Source organism: Manis pentadactyla, chromosome 8, assembly GCF_030020395.1.
Source record: "Manis pentadactyla isolate mManPen7 chromosome 8, mManPen7.hap1, whole genome shotgun sequence".
Classification (NCBI taxonomy): domain Eukaryota; kingdom Metazoa; phylum Chordata; class Mammalia; order Pholidota; family Manidae; genus Manis; species Manis pentadactyla.
Genome location: NC_080026.1, coordinates 37,329,058 through 37,351,155, shown reverse-complemented (window position 1 = coordinate 37,351,155; position 22,098 = coordinate 37,329,058). Strand labels below are relative to the sequence as shown.

Genomic DNA, 22,098 nt, shown 5'->3' with positions numbered 1-22,098 from the left:
AAAGCTTGACTCCAAATTTACAGTATCAGTTTTGAATTCATACACAGGACTCCATATCCCAGATGCTCTTCTTGCTAGCAAGGACTGGCAAAGCTTCCAGACTTTTAAGAAATCCACTGGCTACCTTGCCCTTTTGTTTTATTTCCTGTGCTCATATGTGATGATTGGATTGCAATCCATCTACTGGTTTCCGGAGCTGCTTCTCTGCCTGCTGAACTACAGTGGGGAAAAACAGTAAGTGACTGAATGGGATCATGGGGGCCAAATGGTGGTAAGGATAAGAACATGGGGTCTAAGCGTAAGAACCCTAGGTTAAAGGGATGGGGCTTTTCCACTTCTAACATTTGGAATCATGGGGAAACTATTTTCGTAGTCTTCACAGGGTTATACTGAGAACCAAATAACTTAGTGCATTTAAAATATGGGAGCATGGGGTCTGACTCCTTGTAAGTCTACAGCAAATACACACAGACCCTCTTCAGGGAACCAGACCCCATATGTGCCATTGCTAGGCCAGTGGACACAGATGGCCTGACTGCCCCTCTACAAAGGGAATCTGTAGGGGTTTGGGGTTCTTTGGACAAGCTATCAAACTGTTCTCTTCTATCTGGATGGTTGTATTGCTGGTTTCCCCCATAAAAGAGCCTTATTCCATGTTAGTGAAGAAAAAACACCATAGAAATAGTTGGTTATTCTAAAGAATATACAGATAAGGCAGAGACTGTTGATATGTCAGAACATAACCACAGGGGAAAATGCTGTTCTTTCAAGTTTGGTGTCAGGGGCAAAACAAAACCCTGAAGAATCTAGGAGAGTTACATTTTCAGTGAGTGTAATTGATTTGATGAAGATAAAATATATTTCTGACAGGAATATGAGTTTAGCCAGTATTATTTATCTCACTTGCACTCACAGACATGGACCTATGATTTGGAGGCATAAATGGAAGTGAGCTGGATTTAATATTGTCACTTTATCATTATTGATCTAAAGGAGGGACAGTCTGTTCTCTTAATGGAATCCACAGGTTTTTGAGTAAGTTCAATTACATGACTAAGACAATATATGCACATTTATAGAAACTTGTAAGTGTATGGAAATAATTTTTTTTATTAGTATCAGGAAAAGAAGTACACTCTATTGCTTCAAGATGCTTGTCTGGGCCAATTCATGATATGCCAGAAAAATGCTTTTTTGGAGGCTCAGAGAGGAGCTGAAGCCATGGCAGATTTGCCTTCATGTCATAACAAATTATATATTCCAAAACTCAACGGTTATGACTGTACCTTCACCTCAAGGATTGTGTGTGTGTGTGTGTGTGTGTGTGTGTGACGTGGATGAATCACTCCAGACTTTTCTGTTAGTACTCTGCCAGCTATATCCTTCTTGAGAATGTTTTCTCATCTGCATTTGAAGTACACTTTATTTCCTGTATCAAGGTCTTAATTAGAAGGAAATTTTAGTCTTTTTGTAGCAGTTTTACAGTCCCTATAAAAACTGAGAGGCACATGTTTCTGCAGAACATATTCTTTAGGAATCTCCGATAGTCCTGGCATCTTGGCCTGCCCCTTGGTGTCCCTGAGGTGTAGTAGCATGTCTTTCTGTGTCTTACTGCTTAATTGTACCAAGGTTGATTTATCTGTTTACCAGTTATTACTTGGTTTTGTGTAGCTATTTTTTGTGGCTGACCTGAAGGGTCCCATTTTCCTTTATATTGTACCAGACTGTTTTCTTGTCTCTTTCCTGCGGCAGCACGACAAAAACAGGCATGAGAAGTCTTTTGACAGTTACACACAGAGCAGTAATAGTGCTCTCTTCATTCCTCAGGCTTGTAATTAAATGGGGATAGAGTTTCCAACAGGAGGAAAAAGCAATTGAGAAATTCAAGTTGTTGAAAAAAGAAAAAGGCATTCAAATATGTTGTGACAGAAATTGTGAGTTGCCCTTCAATATCTATTTCTTCCCTTCTTCCACAATAATATGACAATCAATTTTTACAAGGACACATACCTAAAAAAAGGCCTCATTTTCAGCTTTCTTAGTGTGGCTGTGTGACTAAGGTTTGTTCAAAGAGATGTAAGCAGAGTGATCTGAAAACTTTTGGATGTCTCTTTTAAAAAACAGCTGGCGTGCGCCCTTTACTCTCATAATTTTCTTTCTTTCTGAAGGCTGAAATGTGGATGTAATGACTGGAACTAGAGCAGTTATTCTGGACCATGATGTGACCACTTCCCAGGAATGCCAAGACAGAAGCTGGGCACACCAGGAACTCCATGGGCATTATTCCAATTTTACAGAAGAGGAACTAAGACCCAGAGAAATTAAATAACTTCCCTAGCTACGAAGATCTCTTGCTGAATTTTAGGCTTCTGTTAATACTGTTCACAAGAGACTGTTCATTTTATTGGAATTGGAGAAATCCATCAACTTATTTAATATCTTCATTTACTAAATAAAAACAGCTGGTTTGCTACTCATCTGGGTCCACAGAAATCTTTCATCTTCAAAAGTCTTTCTATTACTTTACCAACAATTTGAATTTTTTGGATTCCATTGGTCATTGGTGCTACTTCATATGCCATCTAAAACACACACAATTTTAACCTAAGTGAATAAATAGAAGAGTATTGCATCTATCAATCATAATTTCCTGGTTTGACAATATGAGTTCCAATCTATTCACAGAAGTACTTTGAAAATAATAAAACCAGAAAGTCACCTACCTTTTGAGTGAGCAGAGCTTGAACAACTTGGTTGGCTACCTTTAAAAAATAAAGAAAAGAGTTGCCATTTATAATAATGAGACTTTATATGCATAGACTCTAATTTACCAATAGGTTTCCCACAGCTTACTGTATCTAATTAGCTCCTCATTTGCCTCTTTCCCCTACACATGGAGGACCTGATTCTTTCATAATAAGCCTATCCTTCTAGGTAATATTTTTCTTTTTCCAAAGGTGACCTTGTTGCTAATTAAGACAGTTAGGCTGGAAAGATCATTCATACCTTGACTTTCACATTTCCATATTTGGAAAAATAATACCCTTTCATATGTAAAGTACTCCAAGAAGGCTAAAAAAATGATAAAGTACAAAACATGATCCTAATTATCTGTACACAGTTTCTACACTTCGCTGATTTATAATGCCCTTTGCCTCTCCTTCCCATTCTTTTGCTGTGTGACTGCTTCACTGTTTAACATTACTTGCAATAGATATAGGCTGAATGGTATAGAATAAGGATACCTCACTGTTTCCTACATGCTCTGATTTCCTCCTCTATGTCTTTGTTTATGCCATCCTCTTGTATTTGCTACCTGTAATAGAGTCTGGTGATTGTTTACTCCTATATCCATTTTCCTCTTCCTCCAAGTAACAAACCTTTTTTTAAATTTAATTTAATTTTTTGTCTGGGCATATCCAACTACATTTCCCAGCCCCTCTTTTAGCTAAGTGTCGCTATGTGACAAACTTCTGGTCAATAAGTTATAAGTAAACTACTTTCTTGGACTTATAGGAAGTCTCTAAGAAGGGGTTCAGCCTTCTTCCTCCTCCTTTTTCTGTCTGGGATATAAAAATGATGGATGGAGCTTCAGCAGCCACCTTGACAATGAAGTCTTATGTTAAGTATATGTTGGGCAGAAAAATAGGATGAACCTGGTCCTGATGATGCAAGTATGTTGCACTATCTCTGAACTTCTATGAGATAGAGAAATAAAACAGCCACTGTTGTTTTGAGTTTCCTCAAATATACAACCAAAAATAATTCCTATGTTATAGTAACAGAACTTTAATTTTCTTTTCATGTATCAATCAGCATGAGACAACAGGGGAAGCTGGGGCCCTCTCAGCCCAGCAGGGTGAATCTGATTAATCTAAGCTAATACTGGCAATTCCATTCCTTTTCAGTGATTGGCTTAGGAGTGGTCACATGACACTATTCCAGCTACGGGCCACATGTAAAACCAGGAGCATGTCCCTGGTATTTAAAGAATAGGGCATTTTCCCCAGATAACCATTCATCATTTCTATATGTGTTTGCAATAAGATTTCTTTTTACTTGCAGATTTCAAAAATACTTCACAAAGAGTCATTTACCAAATTTTACCACAACCTTGAAATTATATACCCATATAGCTACTATTAAAATTAAGGTAGGCAGGTGAATTATGTGGTATTTTTAGCCAATACATAAACTGTAAACATTTAGTGTGAAAACTAAAACTGATGGCATTAAAGACTAAGTCAGAATACTTAAATATCCGAGATATAAGGTACTTCTGTTCATTCATTTCTTTCTTCACATATTTAATAGGAATTTGCAGAATATTTGCATAGCTAAATGACTAGGATGTCTTCCTTGGTTTCAAACAGAGCATAGCTGGTAGGAGGTTGGCAAGAACACAATTGTGACACAGAGTGATAAGCATGCAATCACCTTGGTAATTCCCCACATTCAACGAAAGGCTGAGAAACACACTTTCATCTTTTTTTCTTGAGAAAAAACTTATTTTTCATGATGCTAAACTATGTGTGCTCGTTTCCTTGACTAGTGGATCATATTATGGTAAGAATGTTTTCAAGGAGCTTAATTGTTTCTTGACTCAATATTGACAAAATAGCACATCCTTAATGACAGTTGGCTACCAGTAAGTCTCAGAGAAAATTAAAATACAGGCTGTCATCAACTTGTGATTAGGAGGCATTATAAATGACTAGAATTAGATGACCTAAAATTGACTGGTTCGGGTGTATGCACAAGAGGAATTTTTTTCTATCAGAATCCTTTACAAATTTACATTGTTGACATTAGGTACAAAAGAAAGGCCTTTCATTGAAACTAACTAATAAAGGCCTTTCATTAAAAGCCCACCATTGAAGTTTTCATTGAAACAACAAAACTTACATGGTTTTGAAGAAAAAGTAGTCTTAGGGTTTTTTTCTAATTTTTATTTTTTGTAGTTCACCCAAGTTAAAGAAACATACCTGAGAACAATCATAGACCAACATAAATCATATTTTCCTTAACTGGTGCTTTCTGTTTCCCTTTATCACTTAATTTATCCATGATCACAGCAGTGTTAAATATCACTCAGCCCACACAAATTGACCAACAGCATAATTTTGAAAATCTTTCAGTTTTAGTTATTCATTCCAATTCATAAGTCTCTAAGAATTTAAGTTCAAACTATATATCATCTATTTTATTATTGGCAAATTAAAAAAAAAAAACAGAAGAATTGGACTATTAATTCAGCCTGAATCAGAAAGAGTGTACTGAAGTTTATTCCTACTATAAACGATTTAGTTCTTTTGGATTTCAAGATTGGGGTTACATTTTCATAAAATCGCTAATATTATTTTCTCTTCTTCCTCCAACCTGTTTCCCCACTTAAGCCAGTGGAAGAGTCGTCACATAAAATAGCTCTCTACATGATTTAACAGGAGACATAAATGAATATCTTAACTGTAACAGCCTGCAGGAATAAACACTGTAATAAATATCTTTGTAATCCAAGTCTGTCATCCTGCAGGCTTTCCAACTCTATCTCTGACACTGTTCCTTCTGGCATGTACTTTGGACAATTGTTTGCTCTACCTGAAAGTTGAACAAAGGTACATGGATGCATCATTTATTTACCTACGGACACGGGGTTCTGTCACCCGGAGGGACTCACAGGCTCTCTGCCAAAGAGCAGGCAGCTCGTGTAGGTGCCTTTTTGGGCGCTGTCTGCAAAGGCAGCTTCCTGGGTCTCATTCCCACCTTTAACAGCTAAGTTTCCCTAAAGCATCAGTAGACCAGTTGTTTGGAGTTTGTGCTGCAACTTCTAATAGGTCCACAAGATAATCCGTGGAATGGGACCCCGCCCTCATCATAGCATTGCACCCTTAGCACTCGTACAGTAAATAATCACACACCCACAGGCCCAGCTAATGAGAACAAATAACTACTGCCAGCATCACCTGACAGTTTTCCTTTCCGAAGAATGGAAAATAGCAACTGGGCTGGGTCTAGGGGATTTGAGGCACCCAAGCAAAGCTGACAGGCCTTCAGTCTCTGGCTTGTTTTGCAACCTCCCTCAGGCTCTCTGTGGAGACTCCCACCTGGCCTCTAGGGGAGAAGCAGGGCCGCTGGGGAGACAGAGATGCCCAAGAGAGGGCCCATGTTCATCTCTCTTTGCCTCTCAGACAAGCCAGCTCTCCTGACATCTGGCTCATCTACCCACATACGTCTGTTCTTCTTCCCAGTAGAGCATCCATGACTCCTCTGTGTGCTCCCCTGGCAGGGGCAGGCAGAGGGAGGAGAAGTCAGGGCTGCAGAGCTGTCTGTTACTTATTGCAAAACAGCTGTAGAGGCTAAATGAGAAGCCACACCTGGGAGTTTTTTTTTCCAAAGAGAGCCAATTCTTGGCACATTCGAAGACAGCCAGGTTTGGGGTTTAGGGTAGGAGAGTGAGGAACTCAAAAGGGACCATTCTTTGATAGTCCTGTCCTCCAGCCTGGTGGTCTTGCTTTCATCATTTAATGTGCAGTTTTGCATGCAAAACCAAAGGTCAGGTCAGCAAGGTAATTTAAAAGCCTTGTGGAAATAGGCACAAGTTTTGGGAAATGTGCTTTGGAGTAATTTTCCATGCTTCTGTGCTTGGTTTATTTCACTGACGTAAGTGGGGGAAAGTGGGAGGAGCAATGGGGCAGAATCACAAGACTTGGGTCCAAATACTATCTGGGTTCATTATATACTGATACGAATGGGGGTGGGGAGCAGCCTGACTTTTCTCATCAGTAACACAGGGGGACTGTCTCTATCTCTAAAGCTGTGAAAAATGCATGAGCTGACAGACATGACCAGCCAGACCACCTTGGACAGGACCTGATATAAAGCAGTCATGCCATAAATGTTCAGTCTGAATCTGGTGACTTGAACTTCAGAGAATAAATGTATTTTTGGGTAAGTAGTTATGAAAGAATGGCTTGAGAAAAAGGGACTGTATTTGCAATAAGTAACAGACAGCTCTGCAGCCCTGACTTCTCCCTCTGCCTGCCCGTGCCAGGAGTGACATGTGTAATGTGTGTGTTTGTAATGTGCATAAATATAAATCACTAAGCACCTACATTATTTACTCTGTAAAATACTGGAAATGAGAGAAATTCATCTAAATACATATGTGGGATTCCAGGTAAAACTTATTTGGAAATTGATTTGCTGCTGATAATCTGTATTCACTCATTTAGTCATTCAACAAATACAGTAAGTACCTAATATGGACCAAAAATTGTGCTGGATCTTGGGGAAATGATAGTGAACAGAACTGAGGTGCTATCTCATGGTGATTAGTCTAGAGCAAACACAGGAAGCAATCATCTGTTGACTTCATGAGCCATTCCTGAAGTGGGCATTTGAAGCATGTGAGAGGCATAAGCAGGATCATCTTCCATCTACATCTATGAAGATACTGATTTTAGAGATTACCTAGGGCCCAGATGGGAGACAGGCAATGAGAATGTCTGATCATGATTCCATAATCCAATCTTGGCAGAGACCATGAGGATTTGAGAGAAAGTTCTTAACAATCTACTTCTGCATTTTGCCTTGGTTTAAAAGAAATTCTGCTGTTTTATTCTTTTTCTGAATTACATCTAAAGGTCTAGTTTCCTCTGCCCTTGTGTTCTGAAGTGCAGAACATAGAGAAGTTGGAGAAGAACTCAAATATGACACCCTCACCAACTATAAGGAACTCTGGCCCAACTCTGATGGTCTGAATGGGAGGGCAGGTCCATTAACTTTTGTGTGCAAAAGCTTTGCCTGGGCAGTTTGTGAAATTTCCAATTTCCTCACTCCTCATTCTGCTTGAGAAGGGCTTAGTGAAGTCTGAGAATCTGCATCTTTAGCAATCACTATAAATCTTTCTGATGCAGAAAGGGCCCAGAAACGCACTTGGAGAAACACTGGGGCAGGGTTTTACTTTTTGGTTGCTCAGACACTGTTGAGGAATTGAAGTAACCCCAAATTTCTACATGGGTCCATCGCTTTACTATCATCATATCCAAGTTTGGTGGGGCTTCTGTCCTCTGACTGATGCTTTCTGGAAATGCTCTCTAAAGCACAGCATTCAGAGAACCTAAGGGTAGTGGTTCTTAATCTTGGCTGAATATTATAACCCCCTGGAGTGCTTTAAAAAATTCTAATGCCCATGAAAAGATGCTCCACAGTGCTAATTATCAGAGAAATGAAAATAAAAACCACAATGAGATATCACCTCACACCAGTTAGGATGGGCAACATCCAAAAGACAGACAACAACAAATGCTGGTGAGGATGTGAAGAAAGGGGAACCCTCCTACCCACTGGTGGGAATGTAAATTACTTCAACAGTTGTGGAAAGCAATATGGAGGTTCCTCAAAAAACTAAAAATAGAAATACCATTTGACCCAGGAATTCCACTCCCAGGAATTTACTCAAAGAAAACAAGATCCCAGATTCAAAAAGACAGATGCACCCCTATGTTTATCGCAGTATTATTTACAATAGCCAAGAAATGGAAGCAACCTAAGTGTCCATCAGTAGATGAATGGATAAAGACAAAGTGGTACATATACACAGTGGAATACTATTCAGCCATAAGAAGACAAATCCTACCATTTGCAACAACATGGATGGAGCTAGAGGGTATTATGCTCAGTGAAATAAGTCGGGCGGAGAAAGGCAAGTGCCAAATGATTTCACTCATTTGTGGAGTAAAACAATGAAGTAAAACTGAAGGAACAAAATAGCAGCAGACTCACAGACTCCAAGAAGGGACTAGTGGTTACCAAAGGGGAGGGGTGGGGGAGGGTGGGTGGGGAGGGAGGGAGAAGGTGATTGATGGGGTATTATGTTTAGTACGCATGGTGTGAGGGGGCACAGGGAAGACAGTGTAGCAGAGAGCTGGCAAATAGTGACTCTGTGGCATCTTACTACACTGATGGGTAGTGACTGCAGTGGGGTGTAGCCGGGACTTGATAATATGGGTGAATTTAGTAACCACAATGTTTTTCATGTGAAACCTTTATAAGAGTGCATATCAGTGATACTTTAATGAAAAAATGGGCATAGGAAAAAAAAAATTCTAATGCCCATGTGCTTCTCTGGAGGGGCACCCCGCCCAGCAGTAAAGCTCCCCAGGTGAGACCAGTGTGCAGGGAAGGTGAGATGGGCTACCCTTCCTAGATCACAGATGTCACCTGCTGTGGCTCCATCTGCTAAAGATGCCCCTTCAGGCCCCCCACTTCCCTGCCCACCTGTGCACTGCTCCTGGCCTGCGGTGGCGGTGCTGTATGTTCTCCGGGTCCCCAGTGCAGCTTGTTCCCTCTGTGAGTTTCCTCCCAGTTTCATTCCTCTGGGGTCAACCCTCCCTCTTGCTTCTCCTGCTACACTGGCAGCAGAACTCCAGAGCCTGGGTGCAGCTGACACCCTATAAAGGTTTGTAGGACACAACTGAATCCATCTATCCATCTAAATGCAAGGCAGTGGTCTAAAAAGATGGTATTTTACTTATTTTATATGCATCATTATAGTTTTCTACGTAAGAACAAGCTGGTCTTGAAGGAACTGTGGCCAAAGTGATACTGAGGAGAAGCAGCAATTTACTGCTTGCCAACAACTTGTCAAATAGCTAGATGAAGAAACTAGACACAAACATGAAAACCTCCAATCCCCCACAGAAAATCAAGACTAGTCTTTGGTTTTGCCTTTGTATGGCAAGGGGAGATGAGGTGTGCAATGTACATGCCTAGCAAGCCCATGCGTGTGTATCTATTGATGTGGGTCTGCCTACTGAATAAACACATTTTTTTATTAGAACACACAAAGGAATTTCCAGCTCCCAAGTGTTTTCCCCAAATCCTCAATATGTGCATTTCCCAGAAAATAACAATCAGTGCAAAAGGGATTGAAGAACATTTAAAATTTACAATTCATCCACCTGTGTATGTTTTATGAAACTCACTAGCAAGGAAATAACTTACATGAGGCCTTACCTTGTTAGTTTGTCTAATTAGTATAAAAAGCCTTGAAAAGAATTTCCAGTTGGCATTATTACTACATTCAACTACTCCTTTGAGAGTGTTCTCTTACAATGCATGGAAATGGATTGTCTACCCTCATGCAATTAGTTACAAAACAACTGGCATGTGTAATCAGGGGCCAGGACTCATGAGTACAAAATGTTTGTACTGCTCAGAGATGGTTCTTTCTTGCAAATCACCTCTCTGGCAACAGTTAATTTTTGTAATTAAGAACAGAGGGACTCTCCCTCCAAAATTTGTCTTCAGCAGAAAACTTTATATGAAATGAGTTTGTGGGTGAAAACTTATGTTTTGCCTGACACATTCTGATGAAACCTTCAGAAGGCAGGCATAAGGGAGCATACGGAAGACAGACTATAGACTATGCCTTTCCATAAAGAAATGCTGTGAGCTTTTTGACTGGTGGGCAGGGATGGCTTGTGAGAGAACTGTGACAAGGAAGAAGTTTCTGTGGTGCTAGTCACATAAATCTCACTTCTGAATACAGATTAAGTCTTATCGGAAATTTCTGCAGAGAAGGTTAAAGTGAAATGTTGCTGATCAATACACAGGACTCAAGGGCAATATTTGTTCCTTTAAACATCCTTGGATCTATTTGGTCTCTCTTGCCTTAAACTGTGATTGGACTAAGAGCCTGGGGAACAGGGGTGAGAAGTGCTGAACTGACTTCACTAGGCTCTGAGTCATCAGTCCCCCTTTTTCCCAACTTCTTCAGTTACTCTTTTAACTTTGGACACATAAAGGTTATTCTGAGTCTTTTAAGTTCTAACAGGGCACGGAACTGCAAACACCATTCTGCTTGAATAACTAACATATATGGTTGGACCTACTAAACAACTAAAATGTTAAATAGTAAACAAATAGTTTTCCAGGGACACTTGCAGGGTTCTCTGACCACATGTAAGTAACTGCAGTGCAAAGTGGGCTGTGCCATAAGGACGGTGATTCCCCACACTGCAGGTGCAGGGCACCATGTGGAGGCTTGCTGATGAACTGATTCCTGGGCTCACTTCCATAGTCTCTGATCCTGAATGTCTGGGGTAAGGCCTGAGAATTGGCGTGTCCAACAAGTTCCCAGGAGTGGCTGATGCTGCTGGTCCAGGGATCCCATTTTAAGAATCACTGGTGTAGGAAATACTGGGCACAACTGGAACTCCAAGGAGGGATGCCACTCCCAGTCTGGAGAGAGGCATACAGGAGTGCAGAGGATGTCATACCTGGGATTTGAGCCTGTGCTCTTTATAGTATAACACATTGCCTACTGGGAAAGTGGGGGGTGGCAGGGAGGGGGTGCTGAGGGTGTCAGGGGGAAGGAAGGGGTAAGAAAGATCAGGTAAGAAAGATCAAGAAGATTCCTGGGGAAAACATTCTCCCAACTGCTAGTGAGGAGACAATGACTAAAGATACATTGCTAGCTTCCTCTGGTAAGGTAATGGAACCCGATTAAATGTAACTTTTCTATTTTCTTCAAATTTGTTTCAGCTGTATCATAACAACTCTCAAACGGAATATATTACAACGATATGTGCAACTTCCAGGGTATTGGGCAGATGACTAAAAATGTCATCTCATTAAATTAACTGCAATCACCAACATGGTCCCAGATGAGAGCTTGTCAGTGAGGTGCACCGCCAGTCCTGGAGAGATGACACAGTGTGGACTGATGGCATGCTCCCCGAAGGTATGCACCCCAGAGGGAGGGCTAAGAGCAGGAGGGGCCTGCACACACTTCAGTTTCCCCCTTGCCTTGCAGGAACTCGGGAACACCCACCATCTTTGCCTTCATCTCTTCATTATCATCAAATATTATTCCTTGGGTTTACTCATGTGTGTGGCCCCATCTTCTTCCATTCTGCTCCAATTTCCTTCCTCGCTTCCCTTTCTCTTCTTGGCTTGTTCTCAATGTACTGATTTTTTCCTCTGGCTGCCAACTGTGAACATCATCCCTACCCACTCTATCAAGGATTTGCTTTTTCAGAAATGGCATCCAACTGGAGGTGCAGTGTGTCCTGACAGGGCTTTTCTTGCTCATAGACTGGGATCACACTTGGTGGATCCCCCTAAATACTGGAAGGACTTTATCATGCAGCAGAGCATACCCTAGTATCAAGTGCTCCAAGAATGTTAAAGAATAACCAAAAGGAATTTACCCATACCTGCATAATGAAATAGAGAAGGTGGCGGGAGGTGGTGGTGCAGGAGGACTACAGAAACTAGGTGACCCTCACTCTCAGTATCCACCTGTTAACCACCTTCCTCTCAGGGACAAAATGCTAATGCTTAATATATGTCTGTTACCTCTGCAGACTGGAAATAGACATATATTAAGATCTAACTACGGGAATCCTAGATAGCACCTTTCCACTCTGCTTACCTCATCAAGGCATCGCTCATACTGTTCCCTTTGATTTTCATTTTCCAGAGCCAGTGCTGAATTTTCTGCCTGCAGTAAGATACAAAAATAATACAAACAAATCAATGAAATGTTGTGTTATGTGACAATTTATTCAATACAGTTACTAAATATATCTCCTCAGGATCCAAAACAATCTTTTGGAAGGATCTGTGACAAGTTTGCTCCAAGTAGTATTATAAATATCTCAAGGATGACTTCTTTCTTATCAACTTGTTCATGAAAATATATTACCATTTAAAGAAATCCAAAACTTGATATTCTGAACAGGTAGAAAATCAAATCACACCTGATGTGAGTGTTCTGTAAAATAATTAGAATGTTTATTTCATTCTATGAAAATGTAAATGCAAGATATGCCTTAACCCACTTCATTAAGACCTGTCACAGTTTCACAACCAAATATTTATTTAGACCATGGAAAAGAATCTCAGGTAAATTCACAAAAGCATAATTCCAAATGCAAACTAAATATATTGTTTTCCTTGCTAATCAATGACTTTTAAACATAAGACTATAATGAGAAATTTATTCCTCCCCTACTTCTTTTAAAACTATTGCTTTCCTGCTCCTCAGAGCCATGTGCGTATCTGAAGGTCAGATAGGTTACCATAGGAAATTGGGTTGAATATGGTTACTAGGTTACTAGTGGAATAATATGGGAAAAAAGTAATCAGAATCAGCATATAAGGTTTAAGAATGAGCATGAACCAGTGGCACGAGAACTGCCCTCCCCATTTGGGGACCTGATCCACGTGACGCACTGATGGCTGAGCCTGATTCCTGTACTATGTCAGTTCACCTTCCCCACAGCTGCGACTGAGACCACCCACCCCACTCCCCCAGGCACACTCGGCTCCACCTGCCCCTTCATTACAACCCGCTTTGCCATTTGAAAGTGGATAGAGAGCTCTAAATCCATACAAAGATCATCATTTGCAAGAATAGTATAACGTGATTTCCTATTTATTTATCAGTATGAATATGTGGATTCTTATATTATTGAAAGGGTTATAAGTCATCACTGCCAGCATTTATTTTGATGCTCAAATTGTGCATCTCTGCAAAAGGACATCCTTTAGGCTGTGTCTCTCTGACATGTTCCCGTCATCTTTTAAAGAGTTTATTTTTGGCAAAGGGAAATGTTCCAGGTCCATTTTGCTTTCTTAGTCCCATCCCCGAAAGCAGCCATTTCTCCAAGGAATCCTGCTTCTTTTTAGTTGGGGAATGACACTAGGAAAGAAAGATTTTATTTTAATCAATCAATTAATTAATTTTTTATTACAGTGTCATTGATATACACTCTTATGAAGGTTTCACAAGAAAAACAATGTGGTGATTACATTCACTTTTATTATTGAGTCCCCCCCAACCATACCCCATTGCAGTCACCGTCCATCAGTGTAGTAAGATGCCACAGAGTCCCTATTTGTCTTCTCTGAGCTACACTGTCTTCCCCGTGACCCCACACACACCATGTGCACCAATTATGATAACCCACAATCTCCTTCCCCCTCCCTCCCCCCTCCCCTCCCATACCCATCCTCTTTGGTAACCACTAGTCCCTTCTTGGAGTCTGTGAGTCTGCTGCTATTTTGTAGGAAACAAAGATTTTTATATTTATTTATTCAACCCTACAGAATGTACAAAATTGTCACACTATAAACAGTCCTAAGAAGAGTTAGCAATTTTTTTTCTTTAGACGGCATATAGTGAAAATACTGTGTTCAAAAGTTGCTAGATTTGTTCTTCCTTCCCTCCACTTCCCCACTTCAGTGTGGTTATGCTATTCATTTGAAATTCAGTTAATTTGTTTCTGACAGTAGTCAAATTTACTGCTCTTCTTATGCATTTCCTTTTTTAAATATGGAAAACATCAACATGATTCTAAATTCAAAGCCATACTAAGCAGTGTATCAGCCAGCTTTGTTTCCTGCCCTTTCTGCCCCACTCCCATCCTCCTTCTCCAGGTATTAGTGTTCATTATTCCACTTCTTTGTCTCACTTTTTTATTTCTATCCAAATCATGCTAGAATCATGTCCCTTAACTCCATCCTATTACACATGCAACAAATATCCTCCTCTCACTCCTCTTTCCTACCAAAGCTCTAGTTGTGTTCTTTGCTTCTTTCAGAGCATGCCAAGTTCTTGGGCTGCTCGTCCACTCCACCCTTGGCCTTGTTTTAGCCTTGTAACTCCGTGGGGAAAATGTGCTTCCAGCCTGGGGCAAATAAACCTTTGAAGCTGAGATTAGTCAAAAGGAAAAAACATAGTGAGAGAAACCCGTTTACTGATTACAAGAAGTCATCTACTTCCGTTGGCCCGTGTTTCTCCCCATCCTGGCTGGGAAGAATCTCCTCGCCTCCCCACAAAAAACCCACTCTTGGTCCCCGCATGCTCACCTCTCTACCTCCCTTGTGACCCCCTGTTGATAGGAGATGGACTACTCCTTTCTACCCCCTGGGAACACCTATTGATATGGAAATGCACTAAGGCCAAATGAGACATTCTGGAAATATTGCAATTTTACCCACAAGCCTCTTTAATGGATGATGATTGGGGAAGTTGGTCTTACATTTCTCCTTTATTTCTTGGGATCTTGGAAACTTCCCTCTTCCTTTTCCCCTTCACAACCACACCTCTAAGTGGCACCTCTGCTTTTCTCTGTGCTCTTTTCTCCCCAGAAACACTGCCTCTCTGAGGCAACCACCTCAGGCCTCCCACAAATTCAAGCCCTTCCCTACCAGCCCTGGAGACTACGGTATCCATCTGTGATCAGTACTAGGAGTGCTCTCCTCACATCCCCTGCCCTGGGACAGCAGGCTTGCAGCCACAGGTCTGTGTGTATTCGGTATATATTTTTCACTTATGGTGATTTGATGTGCTAGTGTTCTGTGTTCTGGCAAAGCAGAAGGTGTGGGTTATGTGTACTTTTATTTGTGCTTCTGGTGATTTCAATGTCTTCTTTGGCAGATGCATAAAAAGTTTCAGATTTAGGCCAGTTTGTTACTTTAATTAACAATGAAACTCAGGTGAAGTGATCTAATGACGATGGAGCACAACAGTTGAAGAAACTTGCAAGGAAAGTCTGTTTGGAAGTGGTCTCTCCGCTGTCAGATCACCTTGACCTGGCAGTGGGAATTCCAGGATTCCTGGCCCGTTCTTTCTTCTGGTGTTAGTTCTGATACTTGGCTCCACCCTCATTCCTCTGGGCCCGAATCCTTGCTTCAGCAACCCCCCTAATGCTCCTGTTCCTCTGATGGGGTCCTGCCATATTTTCCCATTCTTATCATGGACAGACATCTGCCACACAGCCCGGTCCTTCTGCTTACAGGCTGGTCATCTGTTTGGACTTTTAAAATACTGGTTATCTCTAGACTGTTTCTTCTCTTCATTCCCCACCCAGAAGAGAGTGAAAGCCTTTCCTGACTAGTTGTTGTTTCCTTCAGGAACTGCCTCGGGCTGTCACACTGAATGCCTTCTGTGCCTGCAGCTGGCACAGCCTCTCAGTGCCCCCTCAGCCCAGGTGGGGGGGTGGGTGCCAGGTCCAGCTCCGTCCCACTGCTGTTTACCTGGCAATACCAGGCTGTGTAATTTTTATCAAGTCATTCATAAAGATTTACAAGTGGGTTTATAGTTCTTTAGGCAATAAATGAAGGGAACAAAGTTGCCAATCTACAAAGAGATGTCCACTTCAAATATTTGGATACCATGAACCACAGGGAATTCCAATTCCATAAAGTCACTGCTTGCTTTGGAGAAATTTAGCTTTTGTGGGGGCTGCTGGTTTCAGTAAGGCAACAGCATAAAGAGTAATAGAGGGGATAAAAGAGAGAATGGCAATGCCAGTGTATGCTGTTTTCACTTCAAATGTCTTGGAAAAAAATGTGTAAGGAAATAAAGCTGAAAATGGGAATTTATATGGGATGTCTATACCTCACTCCTACCCACAATGTCATGTTGCAATAACACTACAATTAATCCATTCAGATAATTACCATCATTACACAGTTTACGTTACTTGCCTTACGTTTACTGCTCTGACAATCTATTACAGGCAAGCAAATTAAATACCTAAAGGGTGCTGATGAAGACACAGTAGTCACATTTATGGTTAATGTGTTCAGTTACAGAGACCAATTTAATTGATGTAATCCTACACATCCCAGGGGACAATGGAGATGTTAACAATTATGCCAGTGAAGTTAAAATAATCTTGAACTCATGATTTTCTTTAATCCATTTGCATTTATTAGAAATTCAGGCTATACTTGCCACCAACATGGGATAACAGGTGTAAAAACAAAAAAGAAGAAAAACCTTAATTAAACATGATTTAAAGAAACAGTGACTGTTTGTATGGCAGGGATGGGAAAGGACTGAGAGGGAAAAAGAAAATGTAGGTGGTATTACTAGTAACTACAGAAAAGACCACACAAGTCTTTTCTACTTTAAACAGGAATGTTATTAATCAGTATTAATTGATGTAGTGAGAACATTTAAATTAAAAGTAACCATCAGTCTTTGAGTACAGCTTTGTCTCCTACAACAACCAACAAGCTTTTGCTGGACTTAGTCCCTGATTTACAAGATCCCCTGCTTGGTATGGTTTCACCAAGACTCCAAATTACTGGGATCTAAATATGTTGTTTCTTTCATCTCTCAAATTCTCAAATGTCTTTATAAAATTGAAATTCATATTGTTTTGATTCACTGGGGAGAATGGGCCTGAATTCATATATACATATAAAAGAAACTTTGTTTCTCGGGGGTCATGCTGTCTAAATAGATATGCCGGCCAGAGCTTACAAAATGACTGAGGCTTCTAAACTGCTGTTCTACATTAATTCTCTAAGTGCTTATTATATTTAAAATCTCTCTGTACTATAAATTTGTTTAGCATATCTGCTATGATTCAGTGTTTGTGTTCCCCCAAAATTCATATTCTGAAATCCTAATGCCTGATGTGATGGTATTAGGAGGTGGGGACTTTGGGAGGTACTTAGGTTATGAGGATTGAGCCTTCATAAACGGGATTAGATTTTTTATAAAAGAGGCTTCTGAAAGTTTGCTAGAATCTTCCAGTGTGTAAGGGCCCAGATAGAAGGTGCTGGCTATGAACCATGAAGAGAGTCCTTACTAGAACTGGACCATGCTGACATCTTGATCTTCAACTTTCCAGCCTCTAGAACTGTTGTTTACAAGCTGCCCACTCTGTGGTATCTCATTACAGCAGCCTGAAGGGACCAAAACAATATCCTTTACACACAACAAAAGCAGAGTAGGTCTACACAGAAAAAGTGCCCTCTGCATAAAATAACAGCTCCAGTAGGCTTTTCACCCCTTGTACTTGGTCTCCACTCATCTATCCAAACTTATACAGTTGCTGCTGGAGAGCACATGGCATCCCTCAAGTCAGGCCCAGCTCCTGTTTCTTCCATGAAGGTCCAGTTCTTACTCAGCTGTACCTTTGGTTCTGCTGCTCTAGCCTGGAAAATGCTTCACTTCCTCATTGGCCTTTCTAAATTCTACTTCTTTTTTGGGGTCAGGATCAGATGAATCTAAAATGTTTAAACAGGGGCATATATTAAAATTTAAAAAGTAACTTCTGATGCACAGAAAGATTTTGAAACGATTACAAATAAATCTCCTACACTTTTTACTCTGATTCCCCAAAGGTTACCTTTTACCACACTTACTTTATCATTCATTTCATACCTATCCAAAACCAGAGATTTTTTTTAAACATTTGAAACTAAGGTGCAGACAGGATATCCCTTTACCATTAATACTGTGAAGTGTATTTTCTAAAAAACACATTTCCATATATAATCACTGTATAGTTACCAAATTCAAGAAATTACATTTGACATTATAACTAATCTACTCTAAATACCTTGTTCAAATTTTACCAATTATCCCTCTAATGCCCTTGCCTAGTCCAGAATCCAGTCCAGGTGCCCAAGTGCTATATGTAGTCATCACTTCTTTTTAGTGTCCAGTAATATGGACTCATTCCTTCATACTTCATGACCTTGACACTTCCACCCTGAGTCAGAGTCCTGCTGCACTCCAGTTAAATAACACCCTTATTGACCATACTGCCATCTTAACGACTTCAGTCTGTGGGCCAAGGAACTTCACATTCAGCCTTCAAGCAAAACACAGAGTTCCCCCAAATATCCCAGATTACACTGTAGTCTGTTCTATTTTGAACTGTTTGTGTTACCAGGAGAAACCATGTCAGGGTGTGGGGCATTGGAGTGCCGCCAAGCATGTCACCCAAGGGTGCAAACTGCACAGAAAGCCTGAGTACAAAGCACACCAAGAACTGGGCCTGGATATTGAATCTCCTTCCCCTTATCATCATCAAATAAAACTTTGGGGCTTGTGGCTCATCCATCTTATCCTGCCCAGTCACTGCAGTAGCTGAGTGGGGGACAGTTGGCTGAAGGGTGTTTCTTACTGACTGTATTTAAGAACTACGATCTTCATACCCAGGAGATGCCTAGGATTGTTGTGCATCCTGGAAGCAAGTTTTCTCATCCTAGAAATTTTCAGGAAATTGTAGCTTTGCCCAACCACCACAGGAATAAACATGGGCCCATGCATGCCCATACACACACACACATCACCAACCTGCCCTTGCTCTTTCACTCCACAAACAAAATTGAGTCCAGTCCCTGAGCAAAGCACTGGGGACCTAAATTCCAATAAAATTGTATCCCCATCCGTAGAATTTAGGGTCCCATGCATTGGGAACATGTTATGCAGGACCCATCCACAGGTTCATTTTTGAAGAGTTGAAGAGAAAACACTTCCACAGTGAAACCTCTGTGTACTTCCAGAATATAAATTCTTAGACGAGGCTTTAGACCAGTGGTTTGCAAACTTGAGTGTGTGTCAGGATGACCTGGTGTACTTGACAGACCACAGATAATTGGGCACCACAAGCATCTGGATTCAGCATCTCTAGGACAGGGCCTCTGAATTTGCATCTCGAACAAGGTCCCTGGCGAGGCAGATGCTGCACCCTTTGAGGGCCTGTGTTTCAGGTGGATCAACTTTAGGAGGAAGGCAGTCTTCACCCCCTGCCACCCCCTGCTATTGCCACCTTTGAACTGCTGAGGAGTTTCTTACTGCTTCTCTGGCAGTGGGGGTGGCCACCACATTTGTCATCTCCACAAACCTCTCCAGGTGAAACTGGTGTCTGCTCTCTTGCAACCACCATGTGCCACGGGCAGATTTCTAGTAGAATACCTACCATGAAGATTTTCACCTCACACCATAAAAACACAGTACAATCTTGTACTTTCCTTTCTCTTATTCCTTTATATATCTGCTTCTTTCCCCTACATCAATGATTTTCACTGGGCAGAGACAGCTTCTGAGGGTGTGTGTGTAGAATAGGAAAAATGTGTGCAATTTGGAAAAATCGTTATTTGATATTGCATTATATCTGGAAAATAAAAAAAGTAATGCTTTCATAATATAAACAGAAAAGCTTGATAATTTTCTTGCTTCTAGGGATACATAGGAAAGAAGTCCACGCCTGGAGCAGGGAGGTGGCAGAAGTGCTTAGAAGGATATGTCATCCTAGGAGGAAACTATGATTCCAGTGGGAGGCCACAGTGCGCTCTCAGAGTCTCCTTTGCATTTTTATTTTTTATAGTGGAATGGGTCTGGCTATTAAAGGTGAGTAAGCATTTATGTGGCTCCTGGCACTGCTTCTCACCTACTGTTACCTCAAGCAAGTCACTTGGACTCTGAGTCTGCCTGCTCCTTGGTAAATGGGAGTGATGATAAATACCTGTCACTCTTGTGGGGCTGAATGAGAGGATGAATGTGAAACGTACCTAACACAGAGCCTGGCCTGTTACAGGATTGCATCAATATTCATTTGCTTCTTTCTGTCCTCATCAAACAATTCCCATCTAAAACCTGGGCAGCTCACAGGTTTTAGCAGGGCAGGGCAGGGTGCCGGCCAAGACAGAAGTTGTCCTGGTGACTGGGGTGATTTGAGCCAAGAGAAGGGTAAGCCACGCCCAGACGTCCCATGCAGATCAGCTTCAGGCACTGGCCCCTTTCACTGGCAGGCATTCTAGGTTTTCCCCTCGTTTCTTCTCTTGTCCTTAGACCCATTGGCAGGTGCCCAGTGTAAGGGGCCTTAAAGGGCTTTCTTACAAGGCCTAGAAGGACTTGATCATGTTTATCTCTACCATGTCTTAGAGTAGCTGAAAAGAATAGTGTGCTACTCAGAGTTCTTACCAAATTATACGTGAAATAGTCACCTCTGCTTTATGGGGGCCACCAAGCCAGGTGCCTATCCTCGCACTTCACAGCACACTGCATGGTGCAGTGCTTTCCATTCCCCCACCAGCTCTGCTCTTGGAAAGCGGGCACTGTTTTCCCACACCCTACACTGTGCCTGGAACACAGAGGGGATCCAGACCGTTTGTAATTCTGACCCTTTCCATAAACAATTATTGCATCCCATGGACATAGACTACTTATAAAAAGAAGTAGTTAATTAGTTAGAGAGATGAATGCTTCTGTTTTATGCCTCTAGGATTCTGTTTTTTGATTCTACTCAAACTTAGTTTGCAAACCCTTGCCACTTGCAAAGGCCATGTGTATGACATTTTGGTGGATCACCACAGGTGCTGACCCCCTCTCCCATCCCACCCCCAGTGCTATAAATAATAGCAAGGTCCCAGTAAACCCTTCAGACTGGTACAGAGTAGGAATAACAGAGCCATGCTGAGGCAGACACAAGGTAGTCAGTGGCACATGGCCTGGAAGAACAGCTGTCACTCCCCACCCATTGTCCCCAGCAGCTGGGAACACCTTCTCACCTCAGCAAAACAACAAACTCCACCCTAGAAGCATGCTGGCAGATTTTTAGCAGCTGGATCTCTGGGAGAGAAGAGCCCTACTTTGTTGTTTGCTCTGATTTTGAGCTGCTGCAGAGCTGGGGGTAGATGCTGGGGCTGGTGTTCCATCATGTAGTATTCCCACCACACAGAATAGAGAGCTTAGGCCATAGCAAAATGTTGTAAAATAGTCAGGAATTGATGACTTTTGAGTATGTATTACCTTTGGCTTTAATTAAATGTAAATTTATGTAATTTAATTATAATAATTGTGTTTAACAGCAGGCTCACAAAATTCTTGAAAAAGTAACAATTGGCTCTCATTCACTAGTATGAGTTGGCTTGTGCATGCCGTGGTTCCTGTCTCTCATAGTGCTTGAGGAGAGCTCTCAAATGGTGCCAATACCATTTATATCTGCTAACACAGAGGGTTTACTGATTGGTGACCATCAGGCCTCAGCTAATGCCATTCCCAGCTCTGTTCTCTTCCTAAGATCTGTTTATACAATTTGGTTTCGGACACTCAAGGTAAAAACACCATTAAAGCTGTGGGTACCCATACCTCCTCCTTCATTAATGAGGTTGTTTTATCTCTGCCTTTGCTAAGGTGATTGACCTCACCACCCCCTGCAAATCCCCACCCCCCAACAATTCTTCATCCCACCACACACAAGCTGGAAGAGGAAAACTGATCTATTAGGTCTGCAACAGACTGTGATGGTGAGTCAGAGTTGTATGGATTCAGGG

At 41.3% G+C, this 22,098-nt stretch overlaps 1 protein-coding gene across 14 annotated transcripts in view; it reads right to left on the bottom strand.

Moving 5' to 3' along the window:
* NCKAP5 (NCK associated protein 5) overlaps positions 1-22,098 on the bottom strand; it is a 1,007,163-nt gene that overhangs the window by 175,599 nt on the left and 809,466 nt on the right. For all 14 annotated transcript variants that reach the window (XM_057505668.1, XM_057505671.1, XM_057505672.1 and 11 more), the window contains 2 exons: positions 12,440-12,508; positions 2,724-2,762 (listed from right to left, as the gene is read on the bottom strand). In XM_057505668.1, coding sequence (XP_057361651.1) covers positions 2,724-2,762; positions 12,440-12,508 — 108 coding nt within the window. The remainder of the gene's footprint in view (positions 1-2,723; positions 2,763-12,439; positions 12,509-22,098) is intronic.